Raw genomic sequence first — 24,342 nt, 5'->3', positions numbered from 1 at the left:
TTCATTAGGTGCATATATATTGACCAAATTCTGACATTTTAACATTGCGTATCTCCCTGCGAGATCTATTATTTCCTCCTCCATTTTTATTGATTAATATAGCTACACTTCTGGCTTTTGAGTTATCTGATTGTTACCCAGCTACATTGAAGATTTTTTTTTACCTAATGCAAACAAGAAATTTTTCAAAGATTGTAAACAAGCTGCAGTATTTATGAAGACATTACCTATTAATGAATAGAAGGAGGGAGTTCAATTTGATTAAGAAAATATTTTTGGAAGAAGAAAAGTTATAAGTTTCTAATTTCTTATTTAGCAATGTTGAAAATTTGTTATTCAGTAATGTTGATTTTTTTTTCAGAAACTGTAGCAAGATAGAATTTGTGGAGATAGTATTTATTAATGAATTCAAGAAATGAAGTCAATTTATCTTATTTTTTTTATTATTATTTATTTTTCACACGATAAACCATATTGACCAAGATACATACAGACATTTTTCTTCTTAAATATATAGTGTCGTTTTTCCCCCTTTTTCCCCTCTCCCTTCCCTCCATCCCTCACCCCCTTCCCCATTTATTTGGTTCAATCTATAAGATACATTAAACCCGTTAAACAATGTTGTCACTTAATAAAAATAAACAAGAAATTTTACTGAGTCAGTTCTTTTCGATATCTTCTCTTTCTGTCATTTTAGGTGGTGGAAGTCCACGGTAGGATTTCTCTATTGTGTTTCATGTATGGCTCCCATATTTGTTCAAATATTGTAATATTATTTCTTATATGTTATTTTTTCTAATGGAATACACTTATTCATTTCTATATACCATTGTTGTATTCTCAAGTTATCTTCTAATTTCCAGGTTGACATAATACATTTTTTTGCTACAGCTAGGGCTATCATAACAAATCTTTTTTGTGCTCCATCCAAATTGAGTCCAAATTCTTTGTTTCTTATATTACTTAGGAGGAAGATCTCTGGGTTTTTTGGTATATTGCTTTTTGTGATTTTATTTAATATCTGGTTTAGATCTTCCCAAATTTTTTTCACTTTCTCACATGTCCAAATTGCATGAATTGTTGTTCTCATTTCCTTTTTACAGCAAAAGCATCTGTCTGATACTGTTGGGTCCTATTTATTTAACTTTTGAGGTGTGATGTATGGCCTGTGTATCCAGTTATATTGTATCATACGTAACCTCGTGTTTATTGTATTTCTCATAGTTCCGGAGCATAGCTTCTCCCATGTTTCCTTCTTTATCTTTATGTTTAGATCTTGTTCCCATTTTTGTTTAGTTTTACCATTAGTTTCCTCATTCTCCTTTTCTTTCAGTTCGATGTACATGTTTGTTACAAATTTTTTAATTATCATTGTGTCTGTAATCACATATTCAAAATTGCTTCCTTCTGGTAACCTCAGACTGTTTCCCAATTTGTCCTTCAAGTAGGTTTTCAGTTGGTGGTATGCAAACATTGTATCGTGAGTTATATTATATTTATCCTTCATTTGTTCAAAGGATAATAATTTATTTCCCGAAAAACAATTTTCTATTGATCCCTTTTCTCTCCCATTCTCTAAAGGAAAGGTTATCTATTGTAAAAGGGATTAGCTGATTTTGCATCAATATTAGTTTTGGTAGTTGGTAATTTTTTTTTTTCCATTCTACATGAATATTCTTCCAAATGTTGAGCAGATGATGCAATACCGGTGAATTCCTACATTGTACCAATTTTTCATCCCATTTATATAGTATATGTTCAGGTATCTTCTCCCCTATTTATCTAGTTCTAATCTGGTCCAATCTGGTTTTTCCCTTGTTTGATAAAAATCTGATAGGTATCTTAATTGTGCGGCTCTATAATAATTTTTAAAGTTTGATAGTTATAAGCCTCCTTGTTTATACCATTCTGTTAATTTATCTAGTGCTATCCTTGGTTTCCCCCCTTTCCATAAAAATTTCCTTATTATTTTCTTTAACTCCTTGAAGAATTTCTCTGTTAGACGTATTGGTAATGACTGAAATAGGTATTGTATCCTTGGGAAAATGTTCATTTTAATACAGTTTATCCTTCCTATCAGTGTTAGTGGTAAGTCTTTCCAATGCTCTAAGTCGTCTTGTAATTTTTTCATTAATGGATGGTAATTGAGTTTTTATAGATGGCCGAGGTTTTTATTTATTTGTATACCTAGGTATCGTATTGCTTGTGTTCACTTTTATTCACTTTTATTTGCGTTGATCTTGTACCCCGACACTTCTCCATATTCCTTCAATTTCCTATGTAATTCTTTTATTCTGTTAAGTATATTATAACGTCATCTCCAAATAGACTGATTTTATATTCCTGCTCTTTTATTTTTATCCCTCTTATTTTATGTTCTGTTCTTATCAGTTCTGCTAGTGGTTCTATAGCTAACGTGAACAGTGAGGGAGATAGTGGACATCCCTGCCTTGTTGACCTGCTTAAGTTAAATTGTTTTGATATATATCCATTTACTGTCATTTTCGCCAATGGCCCCTTATATAATGCTTTAATCCAATTAATATATTTCTCTGGTAAGCTGAATTTTTGTAGTACTTTGAATAAATAATTCCATTCTAGTCTGTCAAAGGCCTTCTCTGCGTCTAAAGCAACCGCTACTATTTGAGTTTTATTTCCTTCTACTGCATGCATTAAGTTAATAAATTTACAGATATTGTCTGTTGTTCGTCTTTTTTTAATAAATCCAGTTTGGTCTAGATTTACTATATTTGGTACATAGTCAGCTAATCTGTTTGCTAATAGTTTAGCTATTATCTTATAATCTGTGTTAAGTAAAGATATTGGTCTATATGACGCTGGTGCAAGTGGGTCTTTCCCTGTCTTTGGTGTTACTGTAATTATTGCTGTTTTGCATGAATCTGGTATGCTTTGTGCTTTATCAATCTGGTTGATTACTTCCAGAAGGGGAGGGATTAATAAGTCTTTAAATGTTTTATAGAATTCTATTGGGAATCCATCCTCTCCTGGTGTTTTATTGTTCGGTAGTTTTTTTATTATCTCCTGTAATTCTTCTATTTCAAATGGTTTTATTAATTTATTTTGCTCCTCTGTAATTTTGGTAGTTCAATTTTAGTTAGAAATTCATCTATTTTGTCTTCTTTCCCTTTGTTTTCAGTTTGATATAGTTGCTCGTAGAATTCCCTGAAGTTTTCATTGATCTTCGTTGGATTATATGTAATTTGCTTGTCCTTTTTCCTTAATGCCAATACCATTCTTTTAGTTTGTTCCGTCTTAAGCTGCCATGCTAGAATTTTGTGCGTTTTTCTCCTAGTTCATAATATTTCTGTTTTGTCTTCATTATGTTCTTCTCCACCTTGTATGTTTGTAGTGTTTCATATTTTATTTTTTTATCTGTCAATTCTCTTCTTTTAGTTGTATCTTCCTTTATTGCTAATTCTTTTTCTATATTTGTTATTTCCCTTTCCAACTGTTCTGTTTCCCGATTGTAGTCCTTCTTCATCTTAGTTACATAACTTATTATTTGCCCTCTGATGAACGCTTTCATTGCGTCCCATAGTATAAACTTTCACTGATTCTGTATTTATTTCAAAGTACATTTTAATTTGTCGTTCAATTAATTCTCTAAAATCCTGTCTTTTAAGTAGCATGGAGTTTAATCTCCATCTATACATTCTTGGTGGGATGTCCTCTAGCTCTATTGCCAATAACAGGGGTGAGTGGTCCGATAATAGTCTGGCTTTATATTCCGTTTTCCTAACTCTCCCTTGAATGTGGGCTGATAACAGGAATAGGTCTATCCTTGAGTATGTTTTATGTCTGCCCGAATAATATGAATATTCCTTTTCCTTTGGGTGTTGTTTCCTCCATATATCCAAAAGTTGCATTTCTTGCATCGATTTAATTATAAATTTGGTTACTTTGTTCTTTCTGCTAGTTTTTTTTTCCAGTTTTATCCATGTTTGAATCCAAATTAAGGTTTTAATTCCTTCCTATTAGTATGTTCCCTTGCATGTCTGCTATCTTCAAAAAGATATCTTGCATAAATTTTTGATCTTCTTCGTTATACAATGAGTAAATTCCAAAATTCTTAATATATCTGACATTTTATCATTACATATCTGCCTACTGGATCTATTATTTCCTCTTCTATTTTGATTGGTACATTTTTATTGATTAATATAGCTACTCCTCTGGCTTTTGAATTATATGATGCTGCTGTTATATGTCCTATCCAATCTCTCTTTAATTTCTTGTGTTCCACTTCAGTTAGATGTGTTTCTTGTACGAATGCTATATCAATTTTTTTCTTTTTTCAGTAAATTTAGCAGTTTCTTCCTTTTGATTTGGTTATGTATTCCATTAATATTTAAAGTCATATAGTTCAACATAGCCATTTCATACTTTGTTTATCTTTCCTTTCCGTTTCCTCATCACCACCTTCCCTTCTTATCCATTTCTGCTTTCTTTTTTTGAACACATAATAAGACAACATTTCTAAAACATAAAATATTTCCACTATTCTCATATCTAAAATTCCTTTAACCCCAATAGCCCCTCCCCTTCCTGAGTTGCCCTTGTCCCTTGTCGGGCAACCACATCTCCCATCTCCATTTGGATTTGCGAATTCACTCGCAAGTGTCAACTGATTTCGCAGTGACTGTAATTCTTCCCCACCCACCCCCCCAGAAAAGATTTTAATCTTCATATATAACAAAGGTCACTCTCTTAATTCCCTCCTTACTTCCTTTCTTCCCTTTCTTTCCCTTCTTAGATACATACACACACACACATATATATATTATATAATATATTATATAATATATAAAACTGCAGTCAGACGAAGCGAGAGGAAACTTCCAGGCAAACCTCAAAGCAAAGCTCGACGTTGCAACCCGCCTCACGGACCCGTCCCCTGAAACCCTCTGGGATCAGTTGAAGACTACCATACTGCAATCCACTGAAGAGGTACTGGGCTTCTCCTCCAGGAAAAACAAGGACTGGTTTGACGAAAACAACCAGGAAATCCAGGAGCTGCTGGCAAAGAAGCGAGCTGCCCACCAGGCTCACCTTACAAAGCCGTCCTGTCCAGAGAAGAAACAAGCCTTCCGTCGCGCATGCAGCCATCTTCAGCGCAAACTCCGGGAGATCCAAAATGAGTGGTGGACTAGCCTCGCCAAACGAACACAGCTCAGCGCGGACATTGGCGACTTCAGGGGTTTCTACGAGGCTCTAAAGGCTGTGTACGGCCCCTCACCCCAAGTCCAAAGCCCGCTGCGCAGCTCAGACGGCAAAGTCCTCCTCAGCGACAAGATCTCCATCCTCAACCGATGGTCAGAACACTTCCAATCTCTTTTCAGTACCAACCGCTCAGTCCAAGATTCCGCCCTGCTCCAGCTCCCTCAACAGCCCCTAAGGCTAGAGCTGGATGAGGTTCCCACCCTGGATGAGACATATAAGGCAATCGAACAACTGAAAAGTGGCAAAGCAGCAGGTATGGATGGAATCCCCCCAGAAGTCTGGAAGGCTGGCGACAAAACTCTGCATGCCAAACTGCATGAGTTTTTCAAGCTTTGTTGGGACCAAGGTAAACTGCCTCAGGATCTTCGTGATGCCACCATCATCACCCTGTACAAAAACAAAGGCGAGAAATCAGACTGCTCAAACTACAGGGGAATCACGTTGCTCTCCATTGCAGGCAAAATCTTCGCTAGGATTCTACTAAATAGAATAATACCTAGTGTCGCTGAGAATATTCTCCCAGAATCACAGTGCGGCTTTCGCGCAAACAGAGGAACCACTGACATGGTCTTTGCCCTCAGACAGCTCCAAGAAAAGTGCAGAGAACAAAACAAAGGACTCTACATCACCTTTGTTGACCTCACCAAAGCCTTCGACACCGTGAGCAGGAAAGGGCTTTGGCAAATACTAGAGCGCATCGGATGTCCCCCAAAGTTCCTCAACATGATTATCCAACTGCACGAAAACCAACAAGGTCGGGTCAGATACAGCAATGAGCTCTCTGAACCCTTCTCCATTAACAATGGCGTGAAGCAAGGCTGTGTTCTCGCACCAACCCTCTTTTCAATCTTCTTCAGCATGATGCTGAACCAAGCCATGAAAGACCCCAACAATGAAGACGCTGTTTACATCCGGTACCGCACGGATGGCAGTCTCTTCAATCTGAGGCGCCTGCAAGCTCACACCAAGACACAAGAGAAACTTGTCCGTGAACTACTCTTTGCAGATGATGCCGCTTTAGTTGCCCATTCAGAGCCAGCTCTTCAGCGCTTGACGTCCTGCTTTGCGGAAACTGCCAAAATGTTTGGCCTGGAAGTCAGCCTGAAGAAAACTGAGGTCCTCCATCAGCCAGCTCCCCACCATGACTACCAGCCCCCCCACATCTCCATCGGGCACACAAAACTCAAAACGGTCAACCAGTTTACCTATCTCGGCTGCACCATTTCATCAGATGCAAGGATCGACAATGAGATAGACAACAGACTCGCCAAGGCAAATAGCGCCTTTGGAAGACTACACAAAAGAGTCTGGAAAAACAACCAACTGAAAAACCTCACAAAGATAAGCGTATACAGAGCCGTTGTCATACCCACACTCCTGTTCGGCTCCGAATCATGGGTCCTCTACCGGCACCACCTACGGCTCCTAGAACGCTTCCACCAGCGTTGTCTCCGCTCCATCCTCAACATCCATTGGAGCGCTCACACCCCTAACGTCGAGGTACTCGAGATGGCAGAGGTCGACAGCATCGAGTCCACGCTGCTGAAGATCCAGCTGCGCTGGATGGGTCACGTCTCCAGAATGGAGGACCATCGCCTTCCCAAGATCGTATTATATGGCGAGCTCTCCACTGGCCACCGTGACAGAGGTGCACCAAAGAAAAGGTACAAGGACTGCCTAAAGAAATCTCTTGGTGCCTGCCACATTGACCACCGCCAGTGGGCTGATAACGCCTCAAACCGTGCATCTTGGCGCCTCACAGTTTGGCGGGCAGCAGCCTCCTTTGAAGAAGACCGCAGAGCCCACCTCACTGACAAAAGGCAAAGGAGGAAAAACCCAACACCCAACCCCAACCAACCAATTTTCCCTTGCAATCGTGTCTGCCTGTCCCGCATCGGACTGGTCAGACACAAACGAGCCTGCAGCTGACGTGGACTTTTTTACCCCCTCCATAAATCTTCGTCCGCGAAGCCAAGCCAAAGAAAAGAAAGATATACCTACATACACACATACATATAGTTTGTTGTCATTTTTGTTCTTGTTACATGTCTTCCTCTCTCTGTCTGTTTTGTAGTTGTTCTGCAAATTTTCGTGCTTCCTCCGGATCCAAGAATAGTCTGTTTTGCTGGCCCAGAATAACTATTTTAAGTACTGCTGGGTATTTTAACATAAATTTATAACCTTTTTTCCATAGGGTCGTTTTTGCTGCATTAAACTCCTTCCTCTTCTTCAGGATTTCAAAACTTGTATCTGGAGAGAAACAATTTTTTTGACCCTTGTATTCCAGTGGTTTTTTGTCTTCTCTTATTTTCTTCATTGCCTTCTCCAATATATTTTCTCTTGTTGTATATCTTAGGAATTTTACTGGAATGGATCTTGGTTTTTGTTGTGGTTGTGGTTTAGGGGCTAATGTTCTGTGTGCCCTTTCTGTTTCCATTTCTTCCTGTAATTCCGGTCTTACGAGGACCCTGGGGATCCATTCTTTTATAAATTCTTTCATATTTTTGCCTTCTTCATCTTCCTTAAGGCCCACTATCTTTATATTGTTTCTTCTATTATAATTTTCCATTATATACATCTTCTGAGCTAACAGCTCTTGTGTCTCTTTAACTTTTTTATCAGATTCTTCTAATTTCTTTTTTAAGTCATCTACTTCCATTTCTATGGCTGTTTCTCATTCTTCCACCTTGTCTAATCTTTTTCCTATATCTGTCATGATCATCTCTAATCTATTCACTTTTTCTTCTGCACTTTTTATTCTTTTTTATTTCACTGAATTCTTGTGACTGCCATTCTTTTACTGTTTCCATATATTCTTTAAAAAAATATATCCATGTTCTTGCCCTTCCCTTCATCTTCCATTTCTCTGTGTTCTTCCTCCTCTTCTTCTGAACCCACTCCAGGATCTGTGTCCTTTACCTCTGTCTCTTCTGGTTTTCCTGTTGGGTTGTTTGTTTTATTTTGTTGGGTATTTTTGGACTTCTTATTTTTATTAGAAGTGTGTTGATGTTGGTCTTCTTCCTCTGGGTTGATCATCTGTTGTTTCTTTGATTTCTTATTTTTACTCTTCTTTCTTGCTCTCGTTATTTTCTATATTTTCCTCTTGTTGTGTTGTTGTCAGTTTCAGCTGTGGAGATCGACTCCTCAGCTGGTCCCAAGAAGAAACAATATTAAGATAGTGGGCCTTAAGGAAGATGAAGAAGGCAAAAATATGAAAGAATTTATAAAAGAATGGATCCCCAGGGTCCTAGTAAGACCGGAATTACAGGAAGAAATGGAAATAGAAAGGGCACACAGAACATTAGCCCCCGTCAGTGTTATTTTTGTCTTGCGCATGCATGGTTGCACACTTTGGTTTGGCTCCGTGAACCATTTTTGTAGTCCCGAGTTCAGGGCTTCGACTGACCTCAGGGAGCGGGCTTCTCTCTCCACGGCGGGCCTCCTCGGACAGGTAAGGCCTTCACCTTCTTCCGACGTCTTTCCTTCTTCTTTTCTTCCTGTTGTTTTTGGCTTTTCTTTCTTCGCTGCCATTTTCTCCACACTTTTACTTTCACTTTGTTTTGGTTTTTATGTTTGTGACTTTGCTTTTTCTCTATCTTTTTTTTAAACTTTTCTGGAGAGGGCTGGAGTTCCCCGACTGGCCACTACTCCATCATGTGACTCCTCCAATTTATCTTATTGGTTGATGTAATTTAATTATTAAGGTTCTTCTTTCTTCTTTGGCTTGGCTTCGCGGACGAAGATTTATGGAGGGGGTAAAAAGTCCACGTCAGCTGCAGGCTCGTTTGTGGCTGACAAGTCCGATGCGGGACAGGCAGACACGGTTGCAGCGGTTGCAGGGGAAAATTGGTTGGTTGGAGTTGGGTGTTGGGTTTTTCCTCCTTTGCCTTTTGTCAGTGAGGTGGGCTCTGCGGTCTTCTTCAAAGGAGGTTGCTGCCCGCCAAACTGTGAGGCGCCAAGATGCACGGTTTGAGGCGTTATCAGCCCACTGGCGGTGGTCAATGTGGCAGGCACCAAGAGATTTCTTTAGGCAGTCCTTGTACCTTTTCTTTGGTGCACCTCTGTCACGGTGGCCAGTGGAGAGCTCGCCATATAACACGATCTTGGGAAGGCGATGGTCCTCCATTCTGGAGACGTGACCCATCCAGCGCAGCTGGATCTTCAGCAGCGTGGACTCGATGCTGTCGACCTCTGCCATCTCGAGCACCTCGACGCTAGGGATGAAAGCGCTCCAATGGATGTTGAGGATGGAGCGGAGACAACGCTGGTGGAAGCGTTCTCGGAGCCGTAGGTGGTGCCATTAATACTTTGTTAAAAATATATTCCTTGGAGGTTTGGGGTACTAGGGTCTGGGATCCTCTGACCATGTTCTTTGTGGCAAATGCCACACCCCGAAGAATAGAGAGGGTGGTGCTGTATATTTAACAGTGCCGTACAGGGAATTTATTTTTCTTTTTTATTTTATATTTTGGATTTAAATAGAAGTTGGGAGTAATTTAGGATAATAATTGATTTACTGCAAAAAGTTTGGTCAGATATAAAGGAATATTAATTATATATTATAAATGAAAGAATTAGTTTATTTATTATTTTTAATTATTCTATCAGGAATATTAGAAGATGAAGAGATTAATATGAGATTATTTTGTAAGGGGTGCCGGCATTTATGAGTTGAATATTAAATTAGAGAATTTATTTTTCTATAAATGATTCTTTTTCAGAAATATATATGTGTGTGTGTATGTATATGATATTGAATTATGGAGAGTATTTTGGGAGAAATCCCTTTTTTAATATTTGTTTTAAATTTTTAATTATTGTTGAAGAATTTTTATTTCTTTGGGGCCAACCAATATTTGGAGTTGAAGATATTAATATGAGATTACTTACAAACTAGAGAGTTATATTGCAATTAAATACTAATTAGAGGATAATTTTTTTAAAAAGACCTTTATATATGATATTGTGGTATTAATATTTTTGGGTAAATTCTTTTGTGTTTGTATTTCAAGGATAGATGGGAGTAGTTTATTATTGGAATTATTGGAAGATATATAGTTTTGATGAGTGCTTTTGGAATAATTTTTGTTTTTTCTTTCCATTTTTTTATTAAGGGGAGGGGGGATTAAATATAATGCAATATATTAATAATTATTAATTGATGTATTTACTTTTTATGTTAGATACTCCTTGAAAGATGTATCTTTACATGCCATTGTGTTATGAAGAATTATGTTTTAGGGTGCGGATGGGTGGGGGGGTTAAAAGACAATGCAATGTATAAATGATTAATAATTTATGTAATTATTTTTAATGTTGTTTGCATTGTAGTTGCAAACTCTAAAATTAAAAAAAAATTCAAAAGTAAAGAAAAAAGATGTGATGAGCTTGAGTGGTAGGGATTCGATAATGACAGGACCAAACATTTCGATGGACCTGAATGAGACCCCAAATTGTAGGCTTCCTGGTCGGTGTCAGATGTATCTTGGAGCAGCTGGAAGATATTGTGAAAGTGGAGTGTGGTCAGCCAGAGGTCGTGCTAAAGATACTAATGACAGAAGTTGAAATAATGAGTGCATCATAGTCCTTCGAAGTGAATTTAGGGAGTTAGATAGATTAAAGAACAGGAATTCAAAGGTCGTCATCTCTGAGCCATGTGGTTGCTCATGAGTTTAGAAATGACAAGAAGTCAAATAACTGCACAGCTAAAGGGTTGGTGGAAGATGGAGGAAGTTGAGGTACTGGGAAAACTTCAAATAAACTGGTGAAGAAGGAATTTGAGTTTCAATTTATTGTTGCTAGTGCAGAATATTCTCACCACAGATGCCCATTTACGAGCTGCCAAACCTGTTCAGAGCTTTTCCATTCAGCTGATCAGAACAAAGCAAAAGGCTAGTGAGCATTCTTAGTTTAATGAACTGGACTTTTGAAGTGGGTGGAACAGTTGGCGTAGCTGTTAGCACAACGCTGTTACAGCACCAGTTCAAATCAGGTGCTGTCTGTAAAGAGTTTGTACATTCTTCCTGTGTCTGCGTGCGTTTCCTCCGGGTGCTCCGGTTTCCCCCCACCCTTCAAAAAGTACAGGAGTTGTAGATCATTTGGGTGTAATTGGGCAGCACAAGCTCCTAGGCCAAAAGGGCCTTGTATGTCTAAATTTAAATTTTTTTTAAATTATTTCGATGTGTACCTTGCAGAGCTAGATTCTACCTGTGTTATTAAGGACAGATAACCTGTCATTGGACCTTCTATTAGGGAATGAAGTTCATTAGGTAATTTGGGGAGCGTTTTGGGACTGAACCCCACATTTCTATTAGCTTTAAGATCATCATGGAAAAGGTTAACACTCGTTCTCAAATTAAAATCCTTAATTAGATCAAGGCCAATTTTGACATAATTGAGCAGGAGTTAACAATTGTTGACTGAATGCAAATGTTAGAGTAAACACAACTGCCAAATGGAAGGTTTTTAAAGGGCAATAAGGAAGGTCCAGGATAAAAATGTCCCTTGTGGAGTGGCAAGGTGAGAGAACTATAGTTAACAAGATATGTAGAGGCACAGATAAGAAAGAGGCCCACATAAGGTATAGGCACAGATTCAAGGTGATTGCTTGTGGAGTTCAAAGAATGTAGGAGCATAGTGAAGAGACAAATGAGGAGGGTTAAAAAGAATGGCTTTGGCAGATAGTGTAAGAGGGAATCTTGTAATGTTTGAAGTATATTAAAAACAAAGTGGTCACGAGGAAAAGAATAGATCCCCATAAGAATTAGGAGGGGCATCTGTGTCTGGAGCCAGAGGAGATGGGGAAGATATTAAACAAATATTTTGTGAATGTGTTTACTGATGAACAGGATAAGCAGGAGTGGGATGGGAGGGGGGGGTAACTAAAGATAGCTGAAAGGGTATCTGCATCAGCACTGAAGAGGTGGGAGCATTTTTGAATTGTATCAATTTGGATAAATCTCTTGAGCCCAGACCTCATGCATCCACAAACTTTTTGGGAAGGCAGGAAAGATGTTGTTGAGGCCTTAATGGACATTTTTAATTTATCACTGAGGACAGAAGAAATCCCAGAGGACTGAAGGTTTACAAATGCAGTGCCATCATTTAAAAAGAGCTGCAAGGATAATCCAGGTGACTGCAAACCTATTAGCCTGATGTTAGTGGTAGGCATGGAAATGAGCCCTTTGGCACAACTTGTCCATACCAACCAAACTGCTCAAAATAATTCTGAAAGATGGAAATATAAACATTTGGATAGCCAAGGGAATATTAGAGAGATTTGTGCTTGGGAAATTGTCTCTTAAATTTGATAGAATTTTTTGAAGAGATTATAAAGGCAGACAAGGGCAAGTAAAATATTTGGTATGGAGGCCAACTGGATTTTAAAAAATGAACTCTGTAATAGAAGTCCAAGAGGGCATTATTTCTGCCTGGAGGATCGTGACCAATGGAGTGCCTTAGGGTTTGGTACTGATACCCTTGCTCTTTGTAATATTTATAAATGATTTGGACAAAGGTGTTTTGTGGCAAGGTAAATTTGCTTATGAATGCTACGATGGACAGTGAAGGTTACCTGGATTTGCAATGGCACGTGCAGTTCAAATCCCAGAAGTGTGAGATGGTGCATTTGGGTTAATCATAAATCTGCAATGATGATCGGAACAGAAACCGGCTATTCAGACATTAATCTGTCCTGCCATTTAATCATCATGAGCTTATCCATTTTCCCACCCTGCATGGCCTTCTTCCCATAACCTTGATGCCCTGTCTAATCAAGAACCTATCAATATCTGCCTTAAATACATCCAATGACCTAGCCTCCACCTATGGAAACAAATTCCACAGATTTATCACCCTCTAATTGAAGAAATTTCTCCACATCTCTGTTCGAAGTGGATGCCCTTCAATCCTGACTTGTGCCCTCTTGTGCTAAACTCTCCCACCATGGGAAACAACCTTTCTATATCTACTCTGCCAATGCCTTTCAACATTCAAAATGTTTTATTAAGATCCCGCTCTCATTTTCTTTATTCTAATGAGTACAGGCCAAGACCTATCAAACACTTCTGGTATGCTAACCCTTTCATTCCTGGAATCATTCTTGTGGACCTCTTCCAAACCCTCTCCAAAATCAGCACATCCTTTCTTAAATGAGGAGTCCAAAACTGCTCACAATACTCCGTGAGGTCTTACCAGTGCCTCATAAAGCATCAACATCACATTCCTTCTCTTGTATTCTATTCCTCTTGAAATGAATCCCAGCATTGCATTTGCTGCCTTCACCACCAACTCAACCTGCAAGTTTACCTTCAGGCTATCATGAACAAAGATTCCCTGGTCCTTTTACATCTGAGTGTCTTCAATTTTATCCTCATTTGAAACTGCTCTGCTCATTGTTTCTTTAATAAAGTACAGGACCGTACACTTCCCAGCATTAAATTTCATTTGCCATTTCACTGCCCATTTGCCTAATCTGTCTGTCCTTCTGTAACTTGCCTGTTTCCTTTCACACTACCTGCTCCTCCACCTACTTTTGTATCTTCTGCGTTTGGTTATAAAGCCAGTTATTACATAATCTAAATCATTAATATACAACATAAAACAAAACAGCCCCAACCCTGCCCCTGTGTAACACCATTAGTAACTGGCAGCCAACCAGAATATTATCCTTGTATTTCAACTCTCTGCTTCCTGACAATCAGCCAAAGCTCTACCCAAACTCATATGTTTCCTGTTATACCATGGGCTCTTATCTTGTTAAGGAGCCTTGTTGCAGCACCTTGTCAAATTCCTTCTGAAAATCAAAATACACAACATCCATTGCATCTCCCTCATCCAGCTTACTTGTCACTTTTTCAAGAATTCCAATTGGTTTGTCAAGCAAGATTTTCCCGACCTTCTTGTGCCCTCAGGTACTCCATAGCCTCACCTTGACAAATGACTCCAATGTGCTCCCAACCACTGACATCAGGATAACTGATCTACAGTTTCTGCTGCCTCCCTCCCTTCTCGAATGGTAACTAGTGATTTTTCCAGTCCTCTGGGACCATCCAGAATCTATTGATTCCGGAAAGATCATTCGCAATGCCTTGCTACTTCTTTCAGAATCTGAAAGTGTAATCCATCTGGACCGGAAGACATCCACCTTTAGACCATTCAACTTTCTGAGCACCTTCTCCCTTAACATAGTCACTGTTCTCACTTCCCTTTCCTGATACCCTTTGACTACTGGCACGCTGCTAAGACTGATGCAAAATACTCATTTATTTCCTCTGCCATCTTGTCTCCTATTATTATTTCTCCAAAGTAATTTCCTCATGGTCCTATATCTACCCTCACCTCTCATTTAGATTTCAGTTTTATTGTCAGTGTATATAATATGCATGACATCAATGCAACCAACCCTAAGATTCTTTTTCTGCAGGCAAAGCACTAATTGGTAATGCAAAAAAACTGTACACCGAATATACATGTAAACAAATAAAGAACTGTAAACTGATGATGAATGTAAACAAACTGTGCAATACAGAGGAAATTTTTAAAAAAGGTGCCCAAGGACGAGTCTTTAAATAAATCCCTGATTGAGTTTGTCATTGAGAAATCTGATGGTGGAGGGGTAGAAGCTCTTTCTGAACCTGGTGGTGTGAGTCTTGTGGCACCAATACCTCTTTCCTGACGGCAGCAGCGTGCGCTGGGTGGTGTGGATCCTCGATGATCTCTGCTGCTCTCTGACGGCAGCATTCCCTGTAGATTTTGTCGATGGTGGGGAGGGTTTTGCCTGTGATGTCCTAGGCTGTGTCCACTACCTTTTACAGAGCTTTACGCTCAGGGGTATTGGTGTCTTCATACCAGTTCATGATGCAGCCGGTCAGCACACTTTCCAGCATACATCTGTAGAAATTTGCCAGGGCTTCTGGTGTCCACCAAACCTATATACTTGAAGAAGCTTTTCTATTCCTCTTTGATATTATTTGCTAGCCTACTTTCATACTTCATTATTTCCCTTCTTACCAGTTTTTTAGTTACTTTCTGCAAGATTTAAAAACTTTCCCAATCTTCTATATTCCCACTGATTTTTTGCTTCCTTGTATGCCCTCTCTTTTATTCTTGTTTTGGTTTTGACTTCCCTTGTCAGCCACAGTTGTGACATTTTTCCATTTGAATATTTCCTCTTTTTTGGTATATATTTATCCTGCACCTTCCTCATGGACAAAATCCATCCATTGTTGCTCTGCCATTTTCCCTACTCATGCACCCTTCTAATCTACTTTGGCCAGTTCCTCTCTGATGCCACTGTAATTCCCTTGACACCATTGGAATACTGACACATTGGACTTTACTTTAGCCTTGTGAAATCTCAAATTGAACTCTGGCATATTGTGAGCACTGCCCCCTAATGGTTCCTTTACGCTAAGCTCTCTAATCACCTCTGGTGCATTACACAAAACCAAATCCAATTCAACTGATTTCCCCCTGATCTAAAAATCCATCTTGTAGGCATTCTACAAATTCTCTCTTGAGATCCAGTCCCAACATGGATCCCCTTGACTATTTTGACATTGCCCTTCTGACACTGCTTTTCTATTTGCTGTTGTAATTTGTTGTCCATATCCCAGCTATATTGGGACGTTTATATATGTCTTTTTATCCTTGCTATTTCTTAACTCAATCCACAATTATTCTATATCTTCTGATCCTATGTCACCTCTTTTTAACGTTGTTGCTTATAACAGAGCCACACTGCTCCCTCTGCTTACCCGATTATACACTGTGTATCCTTAGACATTAAGCTCCCAATGACATCCATCCTTTAGCTATGACTCCGTGATGGCCACAACATCATACCTGCCAATGTGTAGCTGTACTGCAAGGCCATCCACTTTATTTCTTATGCTGTGCATTTAAACACAAAACCTTTAATGTTTTCTTACTTTTGACTCTGTGTCCTGTGGCATTGCAACTCATCCCACTGGCTGTAATTTTCCCCTATCCTTCCATACTAGCTCCCTCCCAGCTGTCCCTACTTGTGTGGCAACTGTCTCTTCTGCCTCTTCACTTTGGATCCCACCCCTCTGTGAATCTAGTTTAAACCTCATCCCAACAGCATTAGCAAACCTTCCTGCCAGAATATTGGTTCCCCTCGAGTCAGGGACAACCTGTCATGCCTGTATAGGTCACCCTTTCCTCAAAAAAGGTTCAAATGATTTAAGAACCTGAAACCATTCCCTCTGCACCATCTCTTCAGCCACACATCTTCCGGCACTGACCTACCCTTGCTCGTGGTATCGGGTGTAATCCAGAGATTATTCCTTGGAGGTCCTACTCTTCAGCCTCTTTCCTAACTCCCTAAACTTACTTTGCAGGACCTCTACCCCATTTCTGCATATGTCATTGGTACCAATATGTACACAACCTCAGGCTCTCACCTTTCCCCTTTAATATTCTGCACCTGCTCAGATACATCCTGGACCCGAGCATCCTGGAGGCAACACACTATCTTGACTATAGAGTCACCTATGAGTATTACTCTATCTAACTTCACTTTCCCTTCTGAGGATCAGAGCCGACCACGGTGCTGTTGTTCTAGCTGCTGCCTGGCTCAGACAGGTCATCCCCCTCAGCAGTATCCAAAGGGGTATACTTTTTGCTGAGGGGAATGGCCACAGGGGTGCCCTGCCCTGCCTCCCTTTCCCTCTCCAGACCAGAGCAGGAATGACTCTGTTAACAGCAGGACTCTAAAAGAATTATATGGAGTTGAAGGACCTTGGGCTGCAGGAATTGAGCTCTTTAAAGTTGAAAGTTCTCATAGCCAGAGTAGTGAAGAGACCATTGAAGACTCTATCTTCCATTGGTTTGGGTGTTGAATAAAATAATTGGGATACCATGTTGAAGTTATAGAAGGCATTAGTGAGGACACTTGGAATAATTTGTGCAGTTTTGGTCACCTGGCTAGAGAAGTTGGAAAGAGTACAGAAGAGGTTTACAAAGCTGTTGACAGGATTAGAGAAGTTGAGTTATCAGGGAGAGACTTGAGAGGAGATCTTAGTGAGGTCTATACAATCATAAGATGAATTAGTGTTTCTTAGAGTGGGAATTACTATGAGTTGAAGGATGTGGGACATAGAAGGGCTATGAGGCGATGGTTCTTTATTCAGAGGGTGGTAGGTGTATGGAATGAGCTGCCAGACAAAGCAGTAGAGGCAGGTCTGAACACTTCCTTTTTTAAAAAAAAAATTGAACAACCACATTGGAGGGGTCCGGGCCGAATGCAGGCAAGTGGGACTAAATCAAGTAGGCATGTTGTTTGACATGACAAGCTGGGTCTTGTGGGTCTTTTTCCATGCTGCAAGACTGTGACCTTCTGACTCCAAATGATGAAGAGAGTGAAATATGAAAGTCTGAAAACACTGTGATTGTTGTAAAAACACACTGAAATGCTGGAGGATCTCTGACAGTCTTTCAGCATCTGTAGGAGACAAAGATATTATTGCTGACATTTCAGGCCTGATCCCTTCTTTATGGAATAAGATGTGGTATTTCTCATCATTACTAATGACTTGGTGTTTTTTTTCTTGGTCCAAATTATTAACTAACTTTAAATTCTACAGCAGCTAACATGGAATATCTGGTCTCTCGGTTGTTGTTCTAAGTTTCCAGAATGCTAATAAATGAAAAAAATGTTTAAAAAGTACATACTGGAAATCTGAAATAAAGCAGAAAATACTGGCAACCTCCTGCACATCAGGCTGCATGTGTGGAAAGGGAAACGGTTCACATTTTAATCAGAGACACTTTGTTAGAACTGGTGAAGTTTTGAGGAAGAGTTTTTGACCTAGAATGTTAACATTTCAGGTCAAATGTGTTTCCCTTTTTCTACAGATACTGCCTGATCTGCTGAAGGCTTTTATTCTGGATGAATCATCTTTTTATGTCACCACTGTGCCACTCTTTTCCACATGCTAATGTAGAATGTGCTGCTTTGATACAGGAGCGTTCTGATAAAACAGTGAAGCGGCTTCAATTAATGACGCGGCGGTATGAGGCATTGGAAAAGCGACGGAATATGGAGGTAGAAGGCTTTAAAAATGACATAAAGCTGCTACGGCAGAGGCTAAAAGATGTGGAGAAGCAGCTGTTCAAGGTAGGTTTGGGCATTTAATATTCACTGCTATATATACCATTCTACAATGAAGCATATTTCTAAATTGTTCTCTGAGACTTTGATTTCTTTTTCCTCAATAGCTCACCAGATTAAGAACATGTTCCCCGATCACCTGCCTGTTAGAAGCATAGAACATTACAGCACAGAAACAGACCTCTTCGGCCCCTCTGTAATGGGATTGTTTCCCTACTGTAGAATTCTATGACTTCACAGGTCATGGCATATCTATTCCTAGAGTAATATTTTTGTTTATAGGCCTGGAGTAATTTTGAGTTGAGAAGTAATGAGAAGAGTCCAGCTGATTGGATATTTATGGACAGATCTCAGAAAGCAGCAGGAGACTGCTAAATTATTGCTACTAATTTCTGTAATTCTAAAGGCCAGATTCGTCTCTTCAGTTTTGGGGTGCTCTTCTTATCCACACCTTCAGGTTAAAGTTTCAAAACTGCCCTTTTTCTTGGCAGGTAACACTTGGGATTGGTCCTGACCAGGATCTTGCTATACTTCATGAGGTGCGTCAGTCGAATAACCAGACAAAGATGATCCAAGGAGAGCTCAAGAATCTAAAGGCAAAAATTTATGGCTTAGAAAATCAGCTGCGTTTTGGCTAATGATTTTCTTGGGCAGTATTTTGATCTTGAGTAAGGCTGTATCAGCAAAAGAATACACCAATAATGGGGGAATATCTGGACACTGCATTATGACAATCGAGCAAGGGCTGGTCAAAAACCAAGCAACGTGATGGATTTGTTCTAACTTTAAATCAGTGCTTTTCAATTTTTCAAATGCTCAGTCTAGCTCCAAGTTCATTTTGGAAGGATTTAATTTTTGGTTCAAGTTGGGGTCGGAGGGAGTGGGAAGTAGTGATTTTAGGGAAGAGAGCAGCTTTGCATGATGCACTGTTCAGATTAACTCTGTAAGGATCTTAGCATGAATCATATGGATATTGCACTGTTGAAGTTGTTCTGTCCATTACTGTGTCAGTGACTGGTTGAATATTTCAGAATATCCATCCCCCACCCCTCTTTCACCCGCCCCCCAAACCCCGCCATCCCTTACCGAGTTGATAGTGTCAACTCTTTGAATGATTTGATATTATTGATTCCTTGAATTTCTGAGCTCCTGTCTGAAACACGTTTGCTGGCTGCATACATGTAATCATTAATGCTTTGTATCCTGTCATACTTTTGCTGCTAGATAAATAATTTACCAGACTGACCTGTGTAGTACGACTAGCATTTACTTCCATTTCTTCCACTTCTTATAATTCTTCTTGGCCAAAACCCAAAGCAAATCACTGGACCACTGGATGCTCTGCAATTCAGCAGATTTATCTGAGGCAGGCTTTCCATTCTTGTCCTTTTTTTTAATTTTTTTTCCCACTGCCTGGTATGGAGGTGTCAACTCTCAGGACAAGAATAAACTCCAGAGGATTGTTAACTCGGCCTGCGACATCAGAGACACCAGACTTCATTCCGTCAAGGACAACTACGAAAAAATCAGCCTCTATCCTCAAAGACCCCCACCACCAGGCCATGTCCTTTTCACTCTGCTACCATCGGGAAAAAGGAGCTTAAAGACGAGCACTCAACGGCACAAGGACAGCTTCTTCTCCCCCTGTCATCAGATTCCTGAATAATCAATGAGCTGTCTATTTTTCATGCACTACTATTGTTTTTTACATTATTGTTGTAAGATGGTTATAATTTGAATGTTAGCACTACAACGCTGCCGCAAAACACCGAATTTCATGACGTGTTCATGACAATAAACCCTGATTCTGAAGCAGGGGAGATTGGGTGCAAGAATTTTTTTACAAAACTATAATCCAGGACAGATAATTGATGGTTTCACCAGATGCGAGCAACTATTTTGACCTGGATAACTGTGTTGACATGAAGGACCTCCCAGGATTTCAGTAAGCATCTGTGCTTCAGTGGTGTTGAATACTGTACTGTAACTAGAGTGTCTTGTGGTTTTAATGCCTGGAGAGTTGAACAATTGTTTCCCTGTTATTGAGTGAATGTTCACAGCAACCAGATACAATTCACACCTCATTATAGTCCCTCTCCAGAGCCTTCTGATCTCATCAGTGCATCATGCCTTTGTGTTTCATTGCCTCTCTCAAGATGTTGTTTGGAAATTAACAAGCCCATTTGGCCAACTGTTGCAGAATGGTATGGTCACATTTTCTCTGTTACATTATTGAGTAAATCTAAATATGTATACATTGATCATTATGTATACAGAAAATAATTGGTTCTTTGGTTTTGAGAGCACTTACATTGTGGTTGCTAGCTGCTGTTTCTCATAGCAATCTTTAGGCCTTTTTATAGTGTAAAAAGCGAATGTAAAGGCAGGGAGATATTCTCCATCTTTACGTCACTTCATTTTCATAAAAGCAGGTGAACTCCGATCCCTGTCTAGACTCTAGAGGATACACTCAGAGGTGGAGAGAGGTCATTCCACCTCCCCCATTAAGGCAATGCCGCTGAAAGCAGCTGCAAAGGGCAGACTGATGACGTCGTCAGCCCGCGACCCAGGAGCACAATTTTTAAAATCCTGTAAGCACACTCAACAATGAACATTGCACAGGAGACCTGCATGAGTCCTAAGACTACTTGAACAGATCTCCACCAACGCTCTTACATACTCTTCAGTTGCCATTTTGGGTATAGGCCTCTTTCCTTTCTCAACATGTATGTTTGATGTCACGGTGACAGGCAGTGCTACTGCACCACTTACCCTGCCTCCCTCTGTGTCAGAAGACGGTTCTCATTGCTGTTCAGTATGAAGCCAATGCTGGATCAGTCTTATAGCCTTTCCATAAAAGGTAAATTTGCCTTTTTTTTTGTTGAGCTGACTTTAATGCATGGTTGCACCATAAAAGGGGCTTTTGTTGACACATGCATTTTGTGACTTCAAAACCATTTCCTGCTTTTATTAGCATTATGGAAGTAGTTTGAAGGTTGATTCATACTTGTACAAAGATTCTTGAGAGAAAAAAACTTCAATAATCGGTGCTCTCAAGATTTTGGTGGGGCAGGACAAGCGGATTCTCCAGACTACTGGATATTATTTGCTTGAATACCTCAACGCAATTTTAATTCACTTTTGTAGATTTTATAAAATAATATAATATCATACCTGTATGCTTCTTGTTGCTTTCAGCCATAGATTGCTTTGTTGACTGCAGAGCTGTAGATACAATGGACCCCACTTCTTTGAGCTTTTAACATTCTCTGAGGATATAACAAGCATGGTAGAAGGAAAGCAGCAGATAGACATTGTTTACTTGGATTTCCAGAAGACATTTGATAAGGTGCCGCATAAAAGACTTGAATAGATTGGGGATAAATATTGGCCGGTGAGCCTGATGTCCGTAATAGGTAAATTATTGGAAGGAGTTCTGAGAGATAGGATGTATAGGCATTTGGACAGCAATGGCTGATTAGGGACTGTCAGCATGGCTTTGTGCATGATAGGTCATGTTCTATCAAGAAAGTAGATGAAGAAAAGGCTGTGGATGTTGTCTACATGGACTTTAGAAAAGCCTTTGACAAGGTTCCATATTGGAGGTTAGTTTGAAAGGTTAAGACTCTAGGAATGGATGGACAGGTGGTAAACTGGATTCAAAATTGGCTGTTTGGGAGAAAACAGTAATAGTTGATTGCTTCTCAGACTGTAACTAGTGGTGTGCCTCAGGGAATCTATGTTGGGACCATTGTTGTTCGTTGTCTATATCAATGATCTGGATGATAATGTGGTAAATTGGATCAGCAAGTTTGCTGATGACACAAAGATGGGAGGCGTAGACAACGAAGAAGATCTTCAAAGCTTGCAAAGGAATCTGGACCAACTGGGAGAATGGGCCAAAAAATGGCAGATGGAGTTTAATACGGACAAGTGTGAGGTGATGCATTTTTAAAAGGGCAAACCAAGGTAAGACAGAATATTACACCTCGCCAACAGCAATTGAGAGACGCATAAACAAATGGGTTAACTTTAACTCAAAATTTATTAATAATTGTCAATAATAGAAGTAACTCAATAAACTAAACACCCGAACATAAGCCTTTATGGCTACTATATACTAACAACAGATATTCATAATGTGTATGTGGGGGGGGGGGGGGGGGGAAATCCCACACCGTTACCGTGCAAGTCCAAAATAAAACTCCCGAAACAAAGCCTCAAGTCAGTCAAAAGAATAGTCCATAGAATCTGATCTCTCAGCATTGGTTTCTTAGTTTAGTTGTGCTTTTAGTTGGATGTGGAGAGAGATGACAGTTACCACTGCAGATATACAACCTTGGCAGGGGAATACAAGAGACTTTCCTGAGCTTCTCGTGTGGTAACAACGACCTTTAATTTATTCACAAGAGAATTTTCACACAATAACCTCCTAGTCACTAACACTAGGTCCACACGTCCGAAGCCCTTTTTAGGGTTGCCCAAGTGACCTTCTGTCATGTGAGTCTTCGCTAAAACCCTTTTTTGGGTTGTCAAGTGACTTCTGCCACACCAAGTCCCCCCTCTTGAAAAGGGGCTGGAGAAGCACAGGTCAGATACAAACAGACAGGAATCAGAGTGTCACAAACTGCTGTCAGGACAACCGTGCTGGCACCCATGGACAAAGCAACTGTCTCTTCAACAATATTGAGAAAATGCACGTTCCGGTTCGTGGAGTGGAGGGGGCCCTTGAAGTGCATACTTTGATGTTCAAAGGGCCAGGTGGCTTTGATTAGGTGAGCTTTCTCTAGCCAATAGAAATGCGGCTTACAATCTATGCAGACCAGGCAGCTGCGGGTCAGTTCCAATGTTCTCAACTGACTAAAGGTCATGAGCAGTGGGCTGTGTTCGGGTCGCTGATTTGGCTGTTTTCAGGGAGACGGGCGGGTGGTTGAAAAGTTGATTATTACGGACTGTGAGGGAAGGGTTGGGCCTGTCATATTCCATCAGAACACTTTTAAGTTGGCACTGGAAGTCCAGCCCCAATATGACCGGTGTACAGAGATGTGGCATAACGAGCAATTTAAAATTACTGTGCAGCTACCTTGGATTTCGGTCAAATGGGATGAAGGCCAACTAGTTTTTACACTGGACTGGGGTCACTGTGAGGGAGCGGGGTGTACAGTGTCCAGGTATATAAAGCCTTCAGTGCTTCCATGTTAAACAATCAGTTCGTAATGTGGCGTTTTATTTCAATGTCCGTGGTAGACTTCGTTAATTAATATAGGCTGCTCTGGTCCTGAACAATGGATGACAGTGTCAGTTCATTGTCTGTCTCGCTATTGTATGTGTGCATCGATGACCTCCAGATGTCTGCCCCGAAGATAGCTGAACCCATGGTTCACACGTGGTCTCCATCGGAAGTGAGGCCAGAAGTGACATCGACTCCTACCATCATGCTCAGGTTCCCACCGTGATGTTCTCCGTGACCGGAAGTGAAGCCGGAAATGATGGGGTCCAAGATGGCAAAGGTTGCTGTTAGCACGCAGTGCTGCAAGGGGAAGGTCTGGACCTACATACTCTTGCATAGTATCTTTTTCTTCCGCAGCTGGAGCAGGTCACACTTTTGGCAAGACAATTCTTCCACAGGTGCTTTGTCTGGCTGCAGTAATAGCATCTTGGGTACTCAGAGATTGCAACTGCTGCTTGGAACCCTGTGACTCAAGATGGTGGCACCCATGCTCCCTATATGGCAGCCGCGTTGCCGGAGAAGTAAGCTTCCGTGTTTTGTTGGGCTGTCTCTAATGCCTTGGCAAGATTGACCAAATTCTGCAGAGTCCTATTGCCTTTCTCCAAGAGCCTTTGTCTGATATGATCAGCCCTGAGACCAGTCACACCGGCATTCCCTCATTAGCTCCTCCTGGTAGATGACTGCCTTAATGTCGGTGCACCAACAAGGTTGCCCCAGCTCCTGCAAGGCCCAAATG

The 24,342-nt window shown here is 40.3% G+C and overlaps 1 protein-coding gene across 5 annotated transcripts in view; it reads left to right on the top strand.

The window, feature by feature from the left end:
- The window catches only part of ccdc77 (coiled-coil domain containing 77), a 63,592-nt gene extending 43,971 nt beyond the window's left edge, over positions 1 to 19,621 (top strand). For 4 of the 5 annotated variants that reach the window (XM_069903290.1, XM_069903291.1, XM_069903289.1 and 1 more), the window contains 2 exons: positions 18,230 to 18,382; positions 18,868 to 19,621. In XM_069903290.1, coding sequence (XP_069759391.1) covers positions 18,230 to 18,382; positions 18,868 to 19,014 — 300 coding nt within the window. In that variant the 3' untranslated portion in view covers positions 19,015 to 19,621. Of the gene's footprint in view, positions 1 to 18,229; positions 18,383 to 18,483; positions 18,847 to 18,867 lie in introns of those variants that run through there. The other variant, XM_069903292.1, reaches the window with a different exon arrangement.
- Positions 19,622 to 24,342: the final 4,721 nt, after the last annotated feature.

This window comes from Narcine bancroftii, chromosome 11 (assembly GCF_036971445.1).
Source record: "Narcine bancroftii isolate sNarBan1 chromosome 11, sNarBan1.hap1, whole genome shotgun sequence".
NCBI lineage: Eukaryota > Metazoa > Chordata > Chondrichthyes > Torpediniformes > Narcinidae > Narcine > Narcine bancroftii.
The sequence above is the reverse complement of the archived record's forward strand: the minus strand, read 5'-3'. Positions and strand labels throughout refer to the sequence as shown.